Source organism: Dipteris shenzhenensis, chromosome 22 (assembly GCF_047967505.1).
Source record: "Dipteris shenzhenensis isolate YYH24624 ecotype China chromosome 22, Dip_SZ_1.0, whole genome shotgun sequence".
Lineage (NCBI taxonomy): Eukaryota > Viridiplantae > Streptophyta > Polypodiopsida > Gleicheniales > Dipteridaceae > Dipteris > Dipteris shenzhenensis.
Window position 1 is genome coordinate 30,010,720 of NC_141617.1, and position 18,270 is coordinate 30,028,989.

Sequence of the window (18,270 nt, forward strand, 5' to 3'; positions counted from 1 at the left end):
GAAAGAGAAGGAAAAGACAAAGAAAGAGCCCTATAGATTTCAAAAACTAGAGAAAAAAAAAAGAAAATACCCCCAAGCAAAGGGGTTTAGCAAGTTAAGGATGCCTTTGCTTCGACCCCTTGGGGTTGGTAGCTAGCCAAAATGAACCAAGGCCGACCAAGGCTGGGGATAGGGCGAAAAGGCCCTCTACTACTAGTTGCAAATAGTTATCAATGATAGCAAGGTAAAAGCCCCAGTAGAAATTGCTCAAGGAGCAGTCATCAAAGCAGGGAAAAAGCCATTCTTAAGCACGAACCCAAGTGATGGAGGAAATCGTATGGAAAAATATGTTTAAGCTTTAAAATGAAGAAAAAGAAGGGCTCTAATCTTTATTTTAGGAAATAAGCAATGATGAGTTAATGTGGCATCATACACAAAGAGCATCATCATTTTTATTTCTTATGACATGCACAATGACATTTTTCATATGTATGTCAAAAAGCATGGCCAAATAGCTATATATGCCTATAATGTGGTACATGACTTTCTATCTCACTTGGAGGTTAAGGATCATAATTTCATCATAGGTTAAAGTGTAAGTAATTGTGCTTCTTTCTCAAATTCCAAATACGGAGGAAGTCATGGTTGCTGTCACTAATTCTCTTCTCAACATATTTCGTGGTTTTTGTCTCCATTGAGGGTATAAATTGAAGTGTAGAAAGCAAGTGTCCAAGAGGGGTTCTTATGGTAGCTCCCTTGACTCCCCAAGTGATTTCAGCCTCCCTGAGATCCCAATAAGGCAAACAATAAGTTCTGCTACAACGATTGTCTAATGCTGCTGGAGATCTGGATGGGTCAGTAGATTGCTAGTGCGGGAACCTAGACACAGTTGAGTGATCCTTGTGAGATGTTATATGTCCGTGTTGGAAAGGTCACCTCCCCATTTGTAAGCCCCCATATGAGGAGAGCATGGGGGAGGGAGACCTAGGGCAAGACATGCCCAGAGGGAAAAGTGCCACCCATTCCCTCTAGATGGAGCACTAGTGGGTTGCATTGGATTCAAGTGGGTTTGGCCTTAGAGGCCGAGAAGGTCACCATCTATGGGAGAGACATCTTTTTTCTCCAACTCCCCCAATATCCATGGTACTTATCTATTCATTTCAAAGGTTTCAAGGCTTTTTGTCTCCTACGAATATAATGGTTGTCCTCTTTGTAGTATATTTGTAGCTTGGGACCACAGGTCATATTTAGGTAAGAGACAGAGACTCAAGTGCAAAAAGTAGAGTTTGCATGCAACAACATCGTTGGGGTATTGAAGGCCTTCACCTCCATTGGGAGTTTAAGGTTTAGAATGGTTCAAAAGGAGGTTCCAAGGTTCAAAAGGAGGTTTATAGATTTCACCTCCTCATAGATGTTGGAGGATAAAGGTTGAGAAACTAATGCTTTTCGATCAGGATTTTCATCGTATGCTCATAAATACATGTTGCACGCAAACTAAAGAGCTCAATACCACGGCTCGAACTGTCATGCCACCTCCTCGAGTTGTTGACTACTACCGGTTAGAAACTTGTAAAATCGGCTCTTCGTAAAACTGGCTCTTGGCGTAAGAGCCGGTTCCCATGGACTAGCAAAACAGGGTGGGACTAATGATTTCGAAGGAAGTTAGTCCACATGAACCAATGTTGAACTGGACACCAAATAGTTCCTGATCGGGATTTCTTCCTGCTAAAATAAGGTTGGCATGCCTTTCCGGGTTTAGGGCGATTGACGATTTTTGCCTCGCCGTGGGGCCTCTACCAAATTGCTTCCTCGAATGTCTTCGTCGGGTGGAGGTCCCTCATTCCGCCGGTGCAAAGGGACCGGCTCGAAGGACCAATCGCCAGGTGCTGCCGATTTCAGGAGTTTCCGACTGGGAACGACCACGCGAGTGCTGATCCCGAACTAAGGATTCCATTCCATGATGAGTGCCTATATCGCGAGTTTCCAACCGGGAACGGCCAAGGGGGGGCTGATCCCCAACTCAGGATTCCATTCCCTGATGAGTTGTCGTCGTCTTCTTTCTTTCTTTGATAAGGTAGAGCACGTTGAGCTTTGTTCTGGCGAAGCTTGCAGGCTATGGCTATGGCTATGGCGATGGCGCCTGCATCGCTTTGTTGAAGTTTTGGCTCCCTCTCTCCCCCAATCATGGCTTCTCCCCGCATCGTCTCCCTCTCCCAGGGCGCTACCGATTCCATCTGCGCCCTCGGCTTGCTCTCCTCCCTCGTTGGTCGCTCTCACGACTGCATCGGTCCCCCTCCCCTTCTTGCCCTCCCCTGCCTCTCCTCCTGTAATCCTTCGCAGCCCAAATCATCGCCTGACCTTCCTCCTCCTCATCACGTACGTGCCTGCTTCATTCCAGCTCGTAGCGAGCTTGTTTGCCCATGCCTTAATGCTTGCGGAATCGAGTTCCGTCAATTCCCCCCAATATTAACGCTACCCATCTTTTGAAGTTCAGCTCTACCGCCACCAATGCGCTCATTTGGTTTGTTGGCTGACACTCTTTGCAGAGGAGTCTAGCGCTGGGCGATGTGAATTGGGAGCTTCTGCAGGAGCTGAAGCCGAATTTGATTTTTATCCAGAACCAGAATGGGAAAGATGCGCGTCTTCCACATCGGGCTGTTCGAGAATGGGTTTTGGGCGGGGACACAATGTGCAGGGTCGTATCGCTCCAGTCTCATACGGTAGGTACATTCTCTTTAGTTGCGTGGTTGGCTGATGACCCCCCGAAAAGGTTGCATTCCACAGTAGTTATGTACAATCTTGCTGCATGTATGCGTAAGTCTAAAACAATGTTCCACATTGACTATTGGTGGCTGATGTCTAAAACAATGGCTCACATTGAGTGTTGGTGGCTGATGTACTGGGATGCCATGCCCGATGGAAGCAATTTGCAATTGAGAACAAAATCGCGATTTTTTTTTGGCTTTCAAAGATGTTGGGTATGTTTGCAGATTCACGTATATCTCTCTCTAATTCGTAGCAAGCATAATGTAAATCTGCAAACATACGTGAATGTGCAGAATTCGTGCGGCGAACTAATGTCATGAGATTTCTATTGTGGCACATTCCGCTCGGCTACTTTTTCTTTATGTTTCTTGTGTGGGAGAGAGGTTTGTCTTGTTTTGTTACAATGATTGAAGAGTTTGGGCACGTTTTCGGACTTTCACCGCACATGCAGACTCCAGCTTTTGAAAGTCGTGTCCCTTTCAGCAAGACGATGTACATTTTTAATCAGTTACCTCTTCTAAGCAATTTCCGTGAGATCTCTTGGTTTGCTTGGTTTGGGAGGGGCTCAAATGAAATTCTTGTCGTCATTACAAATGGTTTGAATGCAAAATATTTGTATGTGTCTACGTCTGTGTGTGTATACGCTCTTGGGGGTTGGGTTAGCTCGGCTTATGGTGTTGGATGTAGAGCGAGTCATTGAGGAGTAGCCAGGCCCTGTTATGCGTGACAAAATTAATGGTTTGAAATTTGGGATTTACAAAAATTTCAATTTTGCTTAGCTTTTATAATCCACGAGTCAATTTTATCGGCTTCACTAAACGTATAGCCTATACATGATCCATTTCTGTAGAGCATATATGCCTTTGGCTTGATAAAGTTGTGATTTAATGCTGTGCTACAGCGAACTTGTAATTCTTTTGTGCCAAACTTTGGTCTTGATTTGAAAGTGACAGTGTGTAGTATAGAGCAAGCTTTGAGGATTTCTTCCGAGCACATTACTGCATGGCTGCACCTTGTGAGAGTTACTTTTGCTTATTGTCAAGCAGAGGATGGAAACCTAATTATTGTGAAGCAGAGGAGTTGCTTATTGTCAAGCAGAGGATGGAAACGTAATTACTAATTCAAGGTTGTTTTTTGAGCTTTTGAAACAATGTCCTGCAGATTGAAGATATTTTCAGGAATTTAGAAACCATTGCCGACTTGTGTGGTGTTCAAGAGGAGGGTGCGAAGCTAGTCAGTGCACTCCGCTCCCGATGGAAGCTAATAAAACAAAAGACCCCTCAGTGGGCAGATGGGATGCCCCGTATTAGTGTGGCTTGCCTCTCTTCAGTAAATCCATTGACTGGGGCAGGATATTGGATTCCTGAAATCATCAGCTGTGCTGGTGGCTTGAGTTCATGTGGTAGAGCAGGCTGCCCTGACAATTCTTTGACTTTGGGAGATCTTTTACAAAGAGATCCAGATCTTATAGTCTTTCTCTACCATGGGTTTAATATTGAAAGTTTAGCTGGAGAAGTGTCGTGGCTTGATAGCAACAAGGACTGGAAACAGTTAAGAGCAGTAAAGGCAAACAGATTCTTCCTAGCTGATGCAGACAGGTGTGTTATTCGCCAGCTGATTTAAGCTTTAAATTTGGTTGTCCTGTGCACAGAAGTTTGTAACTTAGGGAGAATGTTGAACTTAGGGTCCTCTAAGAGGCTTTATATTGGATTTTCAGAGCTCTGTGTGTGTGTGTGTGTGTGCGTGCGCGTGCGCTCTTTCTATGATTGTCTGCAAACTCATTACATAGACTCTGATGTATACTTGCCTTATACAAAGATCTTCTCTTGATGTATTTTGGCACATCCCACTTTGGGATAGTTACTCTGTAATATAAAGCATCAAAATTTTCACCCAAAAAAATGTGTGTGTCTGTTTATTTCTTTCCTACCTTCATTGTAATTTTCTATTTTCGGTAAGATTGGACGCATTCCAGTCTTATGATTGTATATTTTCTATGCCTGAATTTTTCATTTTTGATGTGTTGATTGGATCTTCACAGGTTCTTTATTGATTCAGGTCCAAATCTAGTTATCTCAGCAGAAATTATGTTAGAAATTTTCCATGGTTTTGGATATGGTCATGAGGGCAAAGGTTTCTTGAGATGGCAAGGGTATGCATCTGCAAAAGAAATGGAGGTCAGTGAAGGCGCAGTTCAGAAAAAGCCTATAGATGTGTGCAGTGGTGAGAGGTTCAAAAGGGAACTTTCGTTGGATACTGTCAGGAAGGAGGGTTCGCATTTGGAACAGCGTAGTCCAGAAAATTCTCAAGTTTGTAGACAAAGTCTAATTCTAGAAAAGGATCCACATGATCATCCCAAGTATGTGACCAGTGTATACCGGAACAAAAGACCTCTCTCAGCTGAAAGGGATCGGCAGATCTCATATCAGAGTAAATCTAAACCTGATGTTTGGAATGGGGATTTAGGATTTGAAGAAGTCAAACAAGAAGATGTTATAGAGAACGCGTTGTTCTGCAAGGAGTCAGATGTCAAAGCAAAAGCACCCAGGTCTTTGAATACAAAGAACAGTAGGAATATGACACCCATGGTGACAGAAGTTGTTAATCCAGTTCCTGAGGATACATTTTTGGATCACCCTGGAGGAAAGTGGGAAAAGCCAACAGAGGAACTGTTCCTATACAACCCAGCAGGATTGAGTCTCCCTCAGAGTAGCATGGAATCATTCAATTCATTTCATGTGGTTAATCTCAAGGCCAGGACAGAAGAGGAAAGGCCAGAACAACAGCTAGTTGATAGCCACAATATATTGAGACAGCCTTCATTGGACCTTAAAGCAACTTCAGCCATTCTTGCAAAGAAAAATGATTATCATGACCAGGAAGTGATTACTAAAATATGGGCTTCGATACAGTCTGCTGGTAAAGCTAGAGCATTGCACAAGTCAAGAAGCGTGCCTGTTTCCAGTGGAGTGTCTGGAGGCAAGAACCTTGATAATGGTGTCTCATCTACTAAAGGAAGTGAGGCTTTCAACAAATGGAAGAGTTTACGGAGGCTTACTGCCTCACCTTCTCTTACTAGCCATGATCATAAGCTTTCCTCAGAGAAATCATCATCTGCAGAGCCAAATAGAATTATTTCCAGAAGTGTTTCCAGCATTTTAGGAGAAGACACTAAGGCGTTGAAGGGACCACAGCTACAAACAGTTGATAGAAGTGTAGAGCGCTGCAGCTCTGCAAGGAGTTTAAAAAAGAAGAGCTTTAATTCCACTTCATTTAGCTCAACAGCAGAAATATTACCAAGAAAAGCAAGAACTCTTAGGGGTTTGATACTTTCATCTCTTGCAGATATTCAATCTGTTGATTGTCTATTACTAAGTGGGGGCCTAGCTTCAAGTATACTTGCTGAAGGAGCTCCTTTGGTTCACGGTCAGGGTTTCAAGTTGGGTGTTTCTGTTCTTGCTGGTCCAACAGCCACTGATAGAGCTTTTGCAGAAGCTGTTGTCAAGCGCTGTGGAATGAAGCATGTTGTAATTGGTGGCAAAGAAAAAGGAAGTGCTGTAGCTTTGGTTGCAAGGGAGCTAGCTTTTGTTGTGGGGACGCTGAAAACATTTGATCCGATCCAGGTATCAAACAAACCCTGCTGTTGATTCTGATGCCTTGCTATGGTTTTTTGAAGACTTTTTCTCGAATCATTGAAAGTTATCTCTTTCAGATCAAGTACGGATGTATTTGAGACTTTATATCTGAATTCTTAGGACAGATACGTAACAGTGTACCAATAGCTGCAGCTTTGAGAGAAGCAAAGCATCAGGGTTTCAACTATGTAGTGACAGGTGACGGAATGGATGAACTTTTTTCTGGGTACGGCATCTACGTTTATGTTTAGTATCCTGTATGTATTTCAAGTAATCCTAAACTTGAAAAAAATTGCCTGATTATTTTGATCTTGATGCTCAGGGACACATCAATAAGAGTTTCTATCAATGATATTGAGAATTCCCACCTCGGAACTAGAAAAGTCATCTGCTCTTCTGCAGTGCTTTTGGGAGAAGCCCTTGGTGTAAAGGTAGTGCATACATTTTAAGCCTTGTAAAGGTTTTATTGATTTGCGGAGATGTGTCTTGGGTGCCGCCGCTTGTGCCATCTGATGAGCTGGCAGCATATATTTCACACCTATAGCATGCTGTGTGGGTCAAAAGTTAGGTCTTATGATTGATGTCTATTTTGTTGCAAATGGTGAGCACAGGTGCTTCAGCCTTTCTTGCACCCAAAGCTCGTCGAAGACTTTAAGACATTGATACATGTGGATAAGGCTGCAATTGGAAATGTGACACGGTCAATTTTGAGAGTGGCCTTTCCTGAAGTAGCTGCTGCTGGCAGAGAGAAGCATTTGATTGAGGTAGTCGTTTACACATTATAAAAATGCCTCACATTGACTCAAACATTTCTGATTTGGCAAAATCATAATCATTTCTCCCCAATGCCATAAGATTTTCCCGCCTTTGTACAACCAAGGAATCTCAATGTAGTAATTTGATCACTTTGCTAAAACACAAGAAGTATAATCCAAAAAAAGAAGAAGAAAAAAGTACACACAATCTTAGATATAAAGTCTTTTATCTACGGTGTATCGGCCTTAGGCATGCTTAGAATGTTGAACATAAGCTGAAAATGAAAAGCTGGGCATTGAACAACCCGTTTTTCTTTTAGTTTCGAAAAAGAGTTAAATTGAGTATGCATGTTCTTTTTAAGTAAGGAATTTAATATTGCATCATTGTAGGACGTGGTACACAAGTGTAAGTGGTTCGTTTAGTTTAAAAAAAAACAACAGTTAAAGTAATTCATTCATTTATATGAGAGAGAGAGAGAGAGAGAGAGAGAGAGAGAGACATTCATTCTCTTTCATTTATATATGAGAGAGAGAGAGAGATATTGTTCCTGTAACCTGTTTTATGTCTCTTTTGTTATCTTTATTTTCGCTTAGTCACCTTCTTCCTTTTTTCATTATTTCTTCTTATCTTTCCCTGTTGTTTATTTCTTCTTATCTTTCCCTTTTGTTTAATTGACTTATTTTAGTAAGCACTGGATTTGCCCAAGAGACATTGCGGGTCTTTAGAAACCCAGTTAGCTGCTTATGCTTGGGCATTGATGATGACAAATGCATTGCTTTGCTTGCTAGGTATGTCTACCTTTTGTTTTTCAAAAGTTTTTTGTTAGCTCATTTTTCTTCTCTTTCGTTGTCTCTTTTATTTTCTTTGTAGAAATTTAGACTTTAGAACAACAAAAATCTGAATTTGTACAATTGGATATATTCTAGTCTTACAAAGGTATGTACGATTGAGGTAGTGTCTCATGTACTGTTCCCATTGCTCCCTCAGTGATATGCTTAGACAGTGCATGTGAAAAAGTTGTTGAGAGCTCTTGCTTGCTTTAAGTTGTAATGTATAAGCAGCAAGAAATTGGGGGTTGCAAGGGGTTCAAGGTGGATATTAACTGCACCCTTTGTGAGTTTTCTATTCTTGTTTTGATTTTGGTATTTTGCTTCTCTTAATGAGGGGGATGTCAAGGATTAGTGAGGTCTCTCTTTTTGGTCCTATATTTTCTGAGGTCCTAATATAGAAAGCAGCGGACATCTCTTTGATGTTCTAGGGGTCCGAATGGAGCCTCTTTTGCCCATCCTTATCTCTCAATCTCTGAAGCAGAGCTTGAGCACGGACCTGTAGCTTGAAAAAGTGCTGCATCCTGTCTCCTTGCTGTACCTAGCTAGCCCGCGAAGAATGGTACAAGTGCTTTGCCTGCCTTTGCCTCAGTCTGCTCCCTTAGTCTCTCAACTGATGCCAAATCTCATGGAAGTGTCTTCTATCAAATCTGGAGAGCTTGTCTGTCCCTCAAGGCCTGGCCTGCAACACTGTACTGCATGCAGGCATCCTGTTTGCACCCTATCTGGACTATAATGTGCTGGTAGCTCCTATTGCTGATAGAGCGTGTCCAAATTCCTGACTTCTCAATGGGGAAAACCAGGCGTAACTTGCTCGCAGCTTGGAAAATCTGACATCCAGGTAGAGGGCAGTATAAGGAGATGTGTCACCCTTTTCTCGGAGCTTCTTGGCAAAGTGTGAGGTCTTCGGTGGAAAGTAGCAGACGGCGATGAAGGTATCATGTGGAGATGTACTCCTGGTCTGGATCCATAAGAATTTGGTGTCGCTCCATGGAGATCATCTTAGTGAGAGATGATTGGTGTAAAAAAATGCCACGTGATCCTCACCTGTCTCTCTGCTATTGTCATGGTAGTATGACTCCCATGTGTACCTACAGATTGGTGGTGGAGGACGCTCTGGGCTTTGATGAGTCCATGTGTAGAAGATATTGTCGCACCTTGTATGCGAGTCTGAGAAGCTCCTTGGCTTTGACCATAAGGTTCCATTACAATTTGATGACCACAAGGTTCCATTACAATTTGATGACCACAAGGTTCCATTATAATTTCAAATTGTACAGATCAAGGTCAAGGTCTTGGTCCTCTGAGTCTCATAAAATCTCCCTTCCTAGATGAGAGTGTCAACGGGCCCTCTTCAAGGACCAGTCAGCCGTCATGTACCACTACCCACTTGCCCTCCCTACGGGTGGCAACTCGTTGTTGCAGGAGGACCCGTCTTGCCTCTCCTTGTAGAGCAGTAGATCCTCATGTATGTGATGGAGTTTATGGATTTCAACCTTATGAGTGACTATGATGAGTTTGAAACTGCACTATGTCATGCTTTTAACTAGACATATCCTCGTGTATGTGAACCTGTGGGTGACCTTGGAGGGTTGTGCGCACAGCTTAAATGTCTCAATTTGGAGAGATAGGAGTTTGTTGAAGTGACAGTAATGAAGCCTCAAGATATGGAAACAAGGGGTTCAATGAGGCAATAGTGTTAGCACTTAGCCTTGATATGACCTTGTAGGCTAGTCTTGGGACTCAGTCAACTATTAGGTTGACTTTGTTGGTCAACCATATGGTTGACTTCATGGACATATAGGCCACCCCTTTGTACTTTCTCATTATCCATTTGCAAGTACTCACATTTGCTTCAGCTTGTTGTTTGCTCCCAAAATTTTTGAGCTGCCCCCCACATACAAGCGACCCTGTCCCGCACCATTTGGGTTGATTTTTTTTTTCTGTGCAGTTGCACGGACGTCCGTACAAACTTGTACAAACACAAGTTGTTTTTGAGTTTTTTTGGGCTGTTTTTGAGGTTTTTTGCTTAGATATGAACTCTTTCTTGTCATTCGGGCCTTTCTCCAGCTGCTCCAACTTGCTCTAGCACCATTTGGCTGGGATTCGCTCCCTCTTGACTCAGATCTGCCTGGTACAGTTGGATTTGAAACTTTTCACCCCCTTTTATCTCACATTTGCGCACATTGCAGTGACATTGAGGTGATTTTGCTCTAGAAAATGGGGCTTTTGTGTCACATTGCAGATTTTGCAGTGACATTTGCTCCTTTTGGTCACATTTTGGGGCTTTTGTAGTATTTGCCCTGCCCTATTGTGACTCCATTTCAACTCCGACATTGGGGATTTTGGATCTATTGCTGGCAGATTGAGGGATATTTTCAGATTTGCAGGTTAATTTGTCACATTTGCCTAAGTAGCAGTGACATTTGGCTGCTTTGATATGAAATTGGGGGTTTTTAGTGATATTGGCAAGAAATTGCTTCAGATTTGGTCACATTTGAAAAATTACAGCTTATTTTGGGGCTTTTACCAATTTGCCCTCTTTTTGGCATAGTTGCCCTCTCCAAATTTGAGTCTTTTGTCAAATTTGCTGATATTTGCAGCCTTCTTTGCTTGACATAGCCAAATTTGGGTTCTATTTGCACTCGTCCTTTGATTTGGGCTATTTGTCCTTTGACATTTGTGGCATTCAGCCACCATTTGGGACAGATTCAGCTGAGATTTGCATTGGACAGATTTACAGACTTTTGCCAATTGATTTGGGTTGGTCATTTGCAGGACAGCTATTTGCATGGGGGTCCTTGGATTAGAGAGAGATTTTCTTGTAGGTCACATTTTGGGAACAGCTTTTGCATTTTTCTCAGTGTTTGAGCAGCCATCTTGGCATTGATACTTGCAGATATTCACAAAATATGAAGTGGGGAGAGGAAAAGAGTGGAGATGAGGAGAGAGGGCATAGCTAGAGAGCACACCACAAATGACTAACTGTACACTAGATTTTAGTTGAAAATGTAGAATATATACAAACCCTTTTAGGGTTAGGGTTAAGGGCATCTAACCCTTTCCTTTATAGCACTCTATGTGTTAGTGCTATTCACAATATATAACACATGATGTTGAGATGGTTTCTCAACACCTTCCCTCAAGATCAACATAGATAATTGCTTATGTCTCAAATTTGAGCTTGCGAAGCATGATCAAATTCAGAAAATCCACATCCCATGTAAACCTTGAGAAAAGAAGTTCCACATGTGATTAACACCGATTAAGAGACATTACTATCCAAAGACACTATCAAATTGAGATTACTACCCTAAAGGAAATAGTGGAGCAGCGGAGCAGTACTTGAAGCTAGATTGGGCTGGTAGGAGAGAGAGAGAGAGGGGGAGAGAGAGAGAGAGAGAGAGAGAGAGAGACTCTTGGGGACGCAAGCAAGATGAGCTAGGGAGAACTCGACAATCTAGATTGTACTATATACATGATCAATACAAAACTCATTCTAAACATGGTGTTCACTTCTAGTCCTCCATGCCATCATGGCATGTAAATGTGCCACTTCCAATACATATCATAGGTGTCAATTAAAATTTGAAAAGATATCAACTCCTAAGAAAATCTCCTTATGTTTATCATAATGAATGTAATAGATTGATGGAGAGACTAGTGCCTCTTTCACATTCTTTTCAAAACATAGAAACTAATGAACCTAAAGAATACATTAGAATAGATACAGAGATTTACGCTTCTCACTTATTAAAGCACTTTGTGCAAACCATGGACACATCTAGAGAGAATCTCAATCAAGTTCATCATGCACAATGGCATCACTTTGTCCAATATCCTTGGTAATGTGGCTGGAAGAGATGCCATTACTAGAAAGATGGCTCAAGCCTTAAACTTTGTCTTGACTACTGAAAATCTAAACATGAGCTATACAATTTTGACCCTCGTGAGGTACGTTGTTTAAAAAAAATTAAAAAAATGAGGTACGTTGTTTTGACTTTTCCTGTTAGTATAAAGGAGTCACTTGTTACAGCCTACTCCTATGCAGCAGAAAAAAGGTCTTGAGATCTCACAATGAAAACTTCATTATGCCAACTCACTCCACTTGCTTGCATGTATAAAGAGATGACACTTCAGGTAGAGAGAGAGTACACATGGATGTACAGCAAAACAATCTCATGTATAGATAACAAATCCAAGTATGAGATCTTGTCAAATCTGTACCATCACCTTGAGCAAACATCCGCTGAGTAAGGGCACCAAACTCAGATACTGTTTGCAGTTCCTACTGCTGTAGACCTCTCCTAGATCACTGCAGGCCTCGTACAGAGTTCAGTGGCACTCTAGGTGAGTCTGCTTCTGATCCTCTTGTGCACCACAATATGGCTCTTCTACAGCCTGTATACCTGCCTCTTTGTGTGCACTTGGATAGGACAAAGACTCCTGCAGAATGACTGCTTGGAGTGCCCACAATGAGCCCTTTATATAGGGGTCTAGGTCCTCCGATCTGGCCAACCGACTCTAGTTAGGCCAATGAAACCTCCTTCGAGATGACCTGGTCTAGCACTATCTTTTGCCCAGACAGGCACCTGCGTTACCCGACTTCAGTATGCAGTCTGCTGCTGCTTCTGGCCCAGTCTGCCATGTGGCATACATCTATTAGCCTGCCTCCGTTGTAGGGCTGGCGACCTGGATCTAGTACTGGACTGGCAGTCTGCTGCACAATTCCCCATTCCTTTGACCATTGTTGTGCTGTCCTTCCCCAGCCTAATAGCCTCATCAATGGACCCATGGCTGGGCCCACAACCAGCCCAGGCATTGGGCTCACTGTCAACCATATCTGCTGACCAGGGTGGCCTCTTTGGCTGGCCTAAACCAAACCCGAGAAGGATGATCTGTTGCTGCCCATGTGGCAGCCTGTCTACTGCTCACGTGACATGCTCTTCCACTCCCTCTTCAGGTGCCCATATGGCACAATGCTGACCTAAAGTGATATAGGTATCAAGCCCTGTTGCATTTCTTATACGGGGGCTAGTAGGTGGGGCATTGACCCTATTTATTCAACAATTCCATCCATTGTTTTGCTTCTAGACATGTGAGAAACTCATATAGAGATAGATTTTATTTCTTTGTCTGAGTGAATTTGAATGAACTTCGTGATTTTGAGAAAGACTCTATTAGATGGTCTGATTTTAAGTCGATATTGGTTAGCACAATTAGATGTGTAACAATGCAAGGATCCTCATTAAATTAAGACATTAACCATATTCGTGGCTGTCAATCTCTCAGTCCTATTTATATCATCCAAGTAATCTATGTTGTTTATAATATTCATAGTAGTATTATGCTTTCTGTAGGTGAGACTTACTGTATTGCTTTCTTCTTTTTTTAAGAGCATGTGAAGGAAGCTAAGGAAGTTATTAAAAGGGATTCTTTGTTGGAATATGGGCCAACCCCCTTGTGTGGCTTGATTGATGGAAATGGCAAAGGGTTGAAAAGGGCTCCTTGGCGCTTGACGGCACACGTATTGTGGAAGCCTTAGTCCCATAAGCAATAGTGGGATCTAAGGATCCTTGGATATATGTAGAGGTTGAAACCCCTCTCCAATATCCTGCAGGCCTTTTTGGGAGTTGGAGAGGGCATGCATTGCTAGGGTGCGAGGGATTGGAATTCCTGGTAACCGGTGCACCCCTATATTGACATGTGGCACCTTCTGGGATCCTACATTCTTTGATTAGAGTTTTGAAGCCCTTAAATGCAGCAATATTCAAGGCAGCTAGGCCCTGTGAACTGTTTTGGAGGAGAACTTTACATACGTTCTTTCCAAGAGGTGTTAATTTGGAAGGAAAGTTGGCTCATTAGGACTTAAAAGGCTAGTCAAAATAATCCTATTGTTTGGAAAACTCATTCAAAGACTAAGAATGTATCTCCTTATCATCATAGTCTAAATCTAGTGTGGAAACCGGAATTGGTTCTTGTTACTTCTCCCCATTTCTTTGATGATGATATTATAAAGGTTGTATCTACTTCCAGACCGATGCCTCGTGTTCCTTTTGATTCTCCTAAGTTCTTAACTAGATAAAATTTACCTATGGAAATTGTAAGGGAAGGTTACAGTTCTTGTATTAAATTTTCTATTAAGGTTTTTGGAATATATATTTAAGGTTCTTTTTGGCTTCTGTATACTTTTGTATACTTCTTTTGTCAAGTCTTCAATTAAGAAATCAACATTCATTAAATTGAAAGTGTTGTTTAAGGAGTCTTTGAAATCTCAAGTTGAAACCTCTTCCATTTTCAGAAAAGGAATTATGATCACTCTGTTTACTTATTTCTGATCTTGATAAGATAGATTTACATTCTGTATTGAAGTCACCTCGAGTTATGAGTACTCTTCCTCTTTGGGCTAGAGGACTTTGGAATCGTCCTGTGATTGCTTGGAAGTATGTGAGAACATTAGGATAAAATGACTTCAATCATTTGGATATTGGTAGAAACCTTACAATGCATCGAAAGTTTAGCCGTTCTTAGTAGCCTTTGTTGTTGCACTAAAAGAAAATTGCTCCTTTCATTGACAGTTCATCAAGACATGTTACTATTGATACTTACGTTCTTTCTATTGCTTTTCTAAGGGAGCTCTTCTTAAAAGGCACAAAAGTTTGACTTTCTTCTTCCAGGGATTTGTGCCTGTTAAAAGCCATTAATGAAAAACTTAAGAAACTTAGATTCATGGTAGCTGCTTGTAAGACTTCTCTAACAGATGTCTCAAAGTGGTTCAATTATTGTTTCAAGGCCATTTCTAGAGATGGCTTAAATACTTTTCTAGAGTTTCCCCAAATACTCAGACCACACTTGGTTTTCTTAATACCTTTGTACCACGGTTTTATTGTAGATGACTTGGACACATGTCATCAGATCTCAAGGTATCCATGATCTCGTGCTTCTTGGACATGCCACAAGAATACGAGAGTGTCCTCTCCTCGATTGGGTCTAGGTGTGGGATCATTTTGGAGCCCCCCAGATAGCAGCCATAGTTCTTGTGGATGATGGGGTGGGCCCCTCCACCATACCCTCTTGCATCTCTTGGGAGCCTCTCCGCGGAAGTACCGCGTGGAGGTTGTAGGGCTTCTAGAAAAATGTCATCATTATAGGGAGGTTTGCCATCTTGCCGGTCCATGAGCTTTGGAAAAACCTATTTAGAGAGGCTAAGTTGGATTTTGAAGGATTTGGTGGGAATTATACCCATCATAAAGTTTTTTGACTCCTCTTAAAGTGTAGAAGAGAAGTGCACTTCAATCTTGCTTGAACTTCTGATTTTACTGCACTCTATACTAAGATTTGGAAGATTTGACGTGACGAATAGGAAACAAGTTTTCAATTACAGATATGAAAAATATAGATGCAAAGTCATAAGAGTTGAAAAATTAGCCTTGCATTTTGATTTTTGTTCGATGCTTTCTAAAAATCAAGATGTCAAACTTTCATGAAAACTCAAGACCTTGAATTTTCAGGAAAATAAAGACCTTGAATTGATACAGAAAAGGTGGACAAAAGTTGTAGCTGGACCAACCCATTCTTTGAGCCAACCTAATGGACCACATTGTTCACCACTCCCCTCATACTTTAATATAATCTTTATAGCATCAAAACACATTTAGACTCACTAATCATGTCTTTGATTGCTCCCATTATATTTTCTCTCAACATATTTTAAGCATATGGAATAATAGAATAGGGAGGTAAAAAACACAGACTTCTTGGATTGAGAGATCCCCTTAAAGGGGTTTGAGTACCTATTCATTGTCTCAACCATAGTGGAAGATGTGTACAAGATGTATAGGGTGAAGGGCTAGTAAAGAGGCGGGTGCCTTTAAAAATGTTAGTATACCCCCAATAGTGAGGCAGTTCTCATCATGATGTTTCAAGCTCTCCTTTCACTATTTTTTGGACGAACACTGTGTTTGAGACCTAATGATTGGCTACTTGTTATTGAAGATGTCATTTGTTGGTTAAACTTTCTCGTACGTAATTTGTTCCTAGAAAATGGTTGCTAGCTACTACACTAAGTAAAAATCATGTGTTGGAAAGTTGTGAGAACTATTAGGTTTATGGCTAATTGCTTATTAGATGTCACATGTTCTTAATGTTAAAAGTGAATGTCAATGAAGTATGCGTGGCCTTCATAGCATTGATAGACACCAGCTCTTCTCGGTTTTGTTCTTAGGATTGTTGCTTCATTTTTGTGCTGATTATGCCGTAGTCCAATAATTGTGTTTAGTTGCCTCTAATGGAACACAGTTTTCTTTGGCAGGTTGGTAGTGGTATGTCATTTGTTCGAGAGTATTTCTCTACTGCGATATCTGTCTCAGTACTGCAGAACAAAGCTAACCGCATTTATCAAAAGGAGAGGGTTCGTATTCGTGATGCTGAGCATCTGGTTTATTATAGGGCATTCAAGAGGGCCTTTAAAGGCAAAGTTCCAACAAGTAAGTTACGCTGGGGCTCTGAGCCCTGTTCTGGATGTGGTTATCAATTGTCTTCAGATGTGAAGGGATATTGTGTAGTGTGTGGACAAGGTTCAAATCAGGTTGAGCAGGGAAAGATTAAACATTTGTGTGATGTTACTCCGGCAAAGTTGTCACCTTCACAATCAAGTAACAATATTCAACTTAAATACCGCTCACGTAGCTCAATCATCAAGGATGAAGCTGATCAGAATGCTGTTCAGAGGGACAGCATCAATAACTTTGAGGTTTCCAGAGAGATTAATCCTGGGCTGCCTAAAAACTGGAAAGCCTCAAATGAAGGCACAAAGCCCAAGTCTCGACACAACAGTCAGAGGTTTGGGAATGAGAGAAATCAGACAAAGGGTACCCAAAGTACATCTGGAAGTTGCAAACCAACTTCTAAGGCATCTTCTGGTGAAGGTTCGGTTATACCAACAAGCAATCCAGAGACAGCAAGAAAGCCAATCCATTTATTGGTGCTAGGGGCAGGGTCAGCTGCTTTGTTCCTCTTTTTACAGCTTTCAAAAAAATAAGTTGCTGTGCTAACTGTATTCCGAGTTGTGGTTTTGTAGCACCACTAGGTGAGGAGCGTCTGGCATAATTATCGAGCAGATTGTTTTGATTTGTGAGGTTTGCCAGCTGTAAGGACTCGGTGTCAACTTGACATACTGTGGGTTTGATGAGCAGTATCCCCAGAGATAATGGATGGAGTGCAAGCAAGTGCATCCAATAGGTCACGAAATCAGTGCATAGGTTGGGTTCTAGTTCTGATAAAAACACTAGGGTGGTGCCGCCATCTGTGATTTTCTTCAATAGAAAAACTTGCACGGGTGATTGGGTTTTTGGCAAAGGCCAGTTGAAGCTCATCTCACAGTCTTTGGGAGCCATATCGAGGTTGGGATGGATCTATACATGCATGTTAGGTGGAGGATGTGAAGGGTAAGAATGCTTGACCTTGGCCAACATGGTTGAGAGGGCCTACATGTTATGGAAGTACCAATTGGGGTATCATTTTGTTGACACGAGGGTGAGAGTGGAAAATATATATATTTGTTTTAAGGCAAGGGTATGGATGTGTAGCATGCCTCGACAATTTGTAGGGGGATATGGATGCATGTCTATAATCTCAAATGTTGCAAAACTTTTTGTTTTTCCATTGCACATTACAAGCAAGAAAAAAATCCCCCAAGGAATTCACCTCCAGGGAGAATGGTGTCCTTCAACTGGTACACTGAGAAATTGTTAGAGACATGTCTACACCATCACTTGGAGGTGCAGTATACTTTCTAACTTTCATAGATGACTTTACTTAAAAATTTGAGGAATGTGACAATTTTAAGTAATCGCTAACAATAGTGGAGAATGCAATTGAAAACTATGAGGAAAGTCTTATCAATAAAGTTAAATTAGTTTGCAGCTCAAGGGGGATCAAGTGTAGCTTACCATAGCACTCCATCCTAAAATGGGCAGTAGAACACAAGCATAAATGCATAATGAAAATGGCAAGGTCAATGTTGGATGGAAAAAGACTTCCCAAACGCACTAAGCAAGATATGTTGTAGTGTACTTACTTAATAGGAGTTTGATAAATTGAAAAGGCTTGACATGGAGCCTGAAATATTCAAAAGTTTTTGGTTCTAAATGCTATGTGCATGTTCTTGGCTCTCTCCCACTCTCCTCTCTTTTTCTCTCTCTCGCTCGCGCGCTGTGCCTCTCTCTCCTCTCTCACCCCTCTGTCTTTCTCTCCTCTCTCTTAACAAAGCTTGATGTGAGGACTCAAGAATATCTCTTCATTGGATA

The 18,270-nt window shown here is 41.6% G+C and overlaps 1 protein-coding gene across 1 annotated transcript; it reads left to right on the forward strand.

The window, feature by feature from the left end:
- Positions 1-2,006: 2,006 nt before the first annotated feature.
- LOC147887975 (uncharacterized) lies at positions 2,007-17,630 on the forward strand. The gene is made up of 8 exons (XM_087393358.1): positions 2,007-2,355; positions 2,526-2,699; positions 3,907-4,343; positions 4,787-6,368; positions 6,506-6,606; positions 6,703-6,811; positions 6,992-7,144; positions 16,275-17,630. Exons 1-8 carry the CDS (start codon positions 2,164-2,166, stop codon positions 17,001-17,003), a joined length of 3,477 nt encoding a protein of 1,158 aa, XP_087249484.1. The 5' UTR covers positions 2,007-2,163; the 3' UTR covers positions 17,004-17,630.
- Positions 17,631-18,270: the final 640 nt, after the last annotated feature.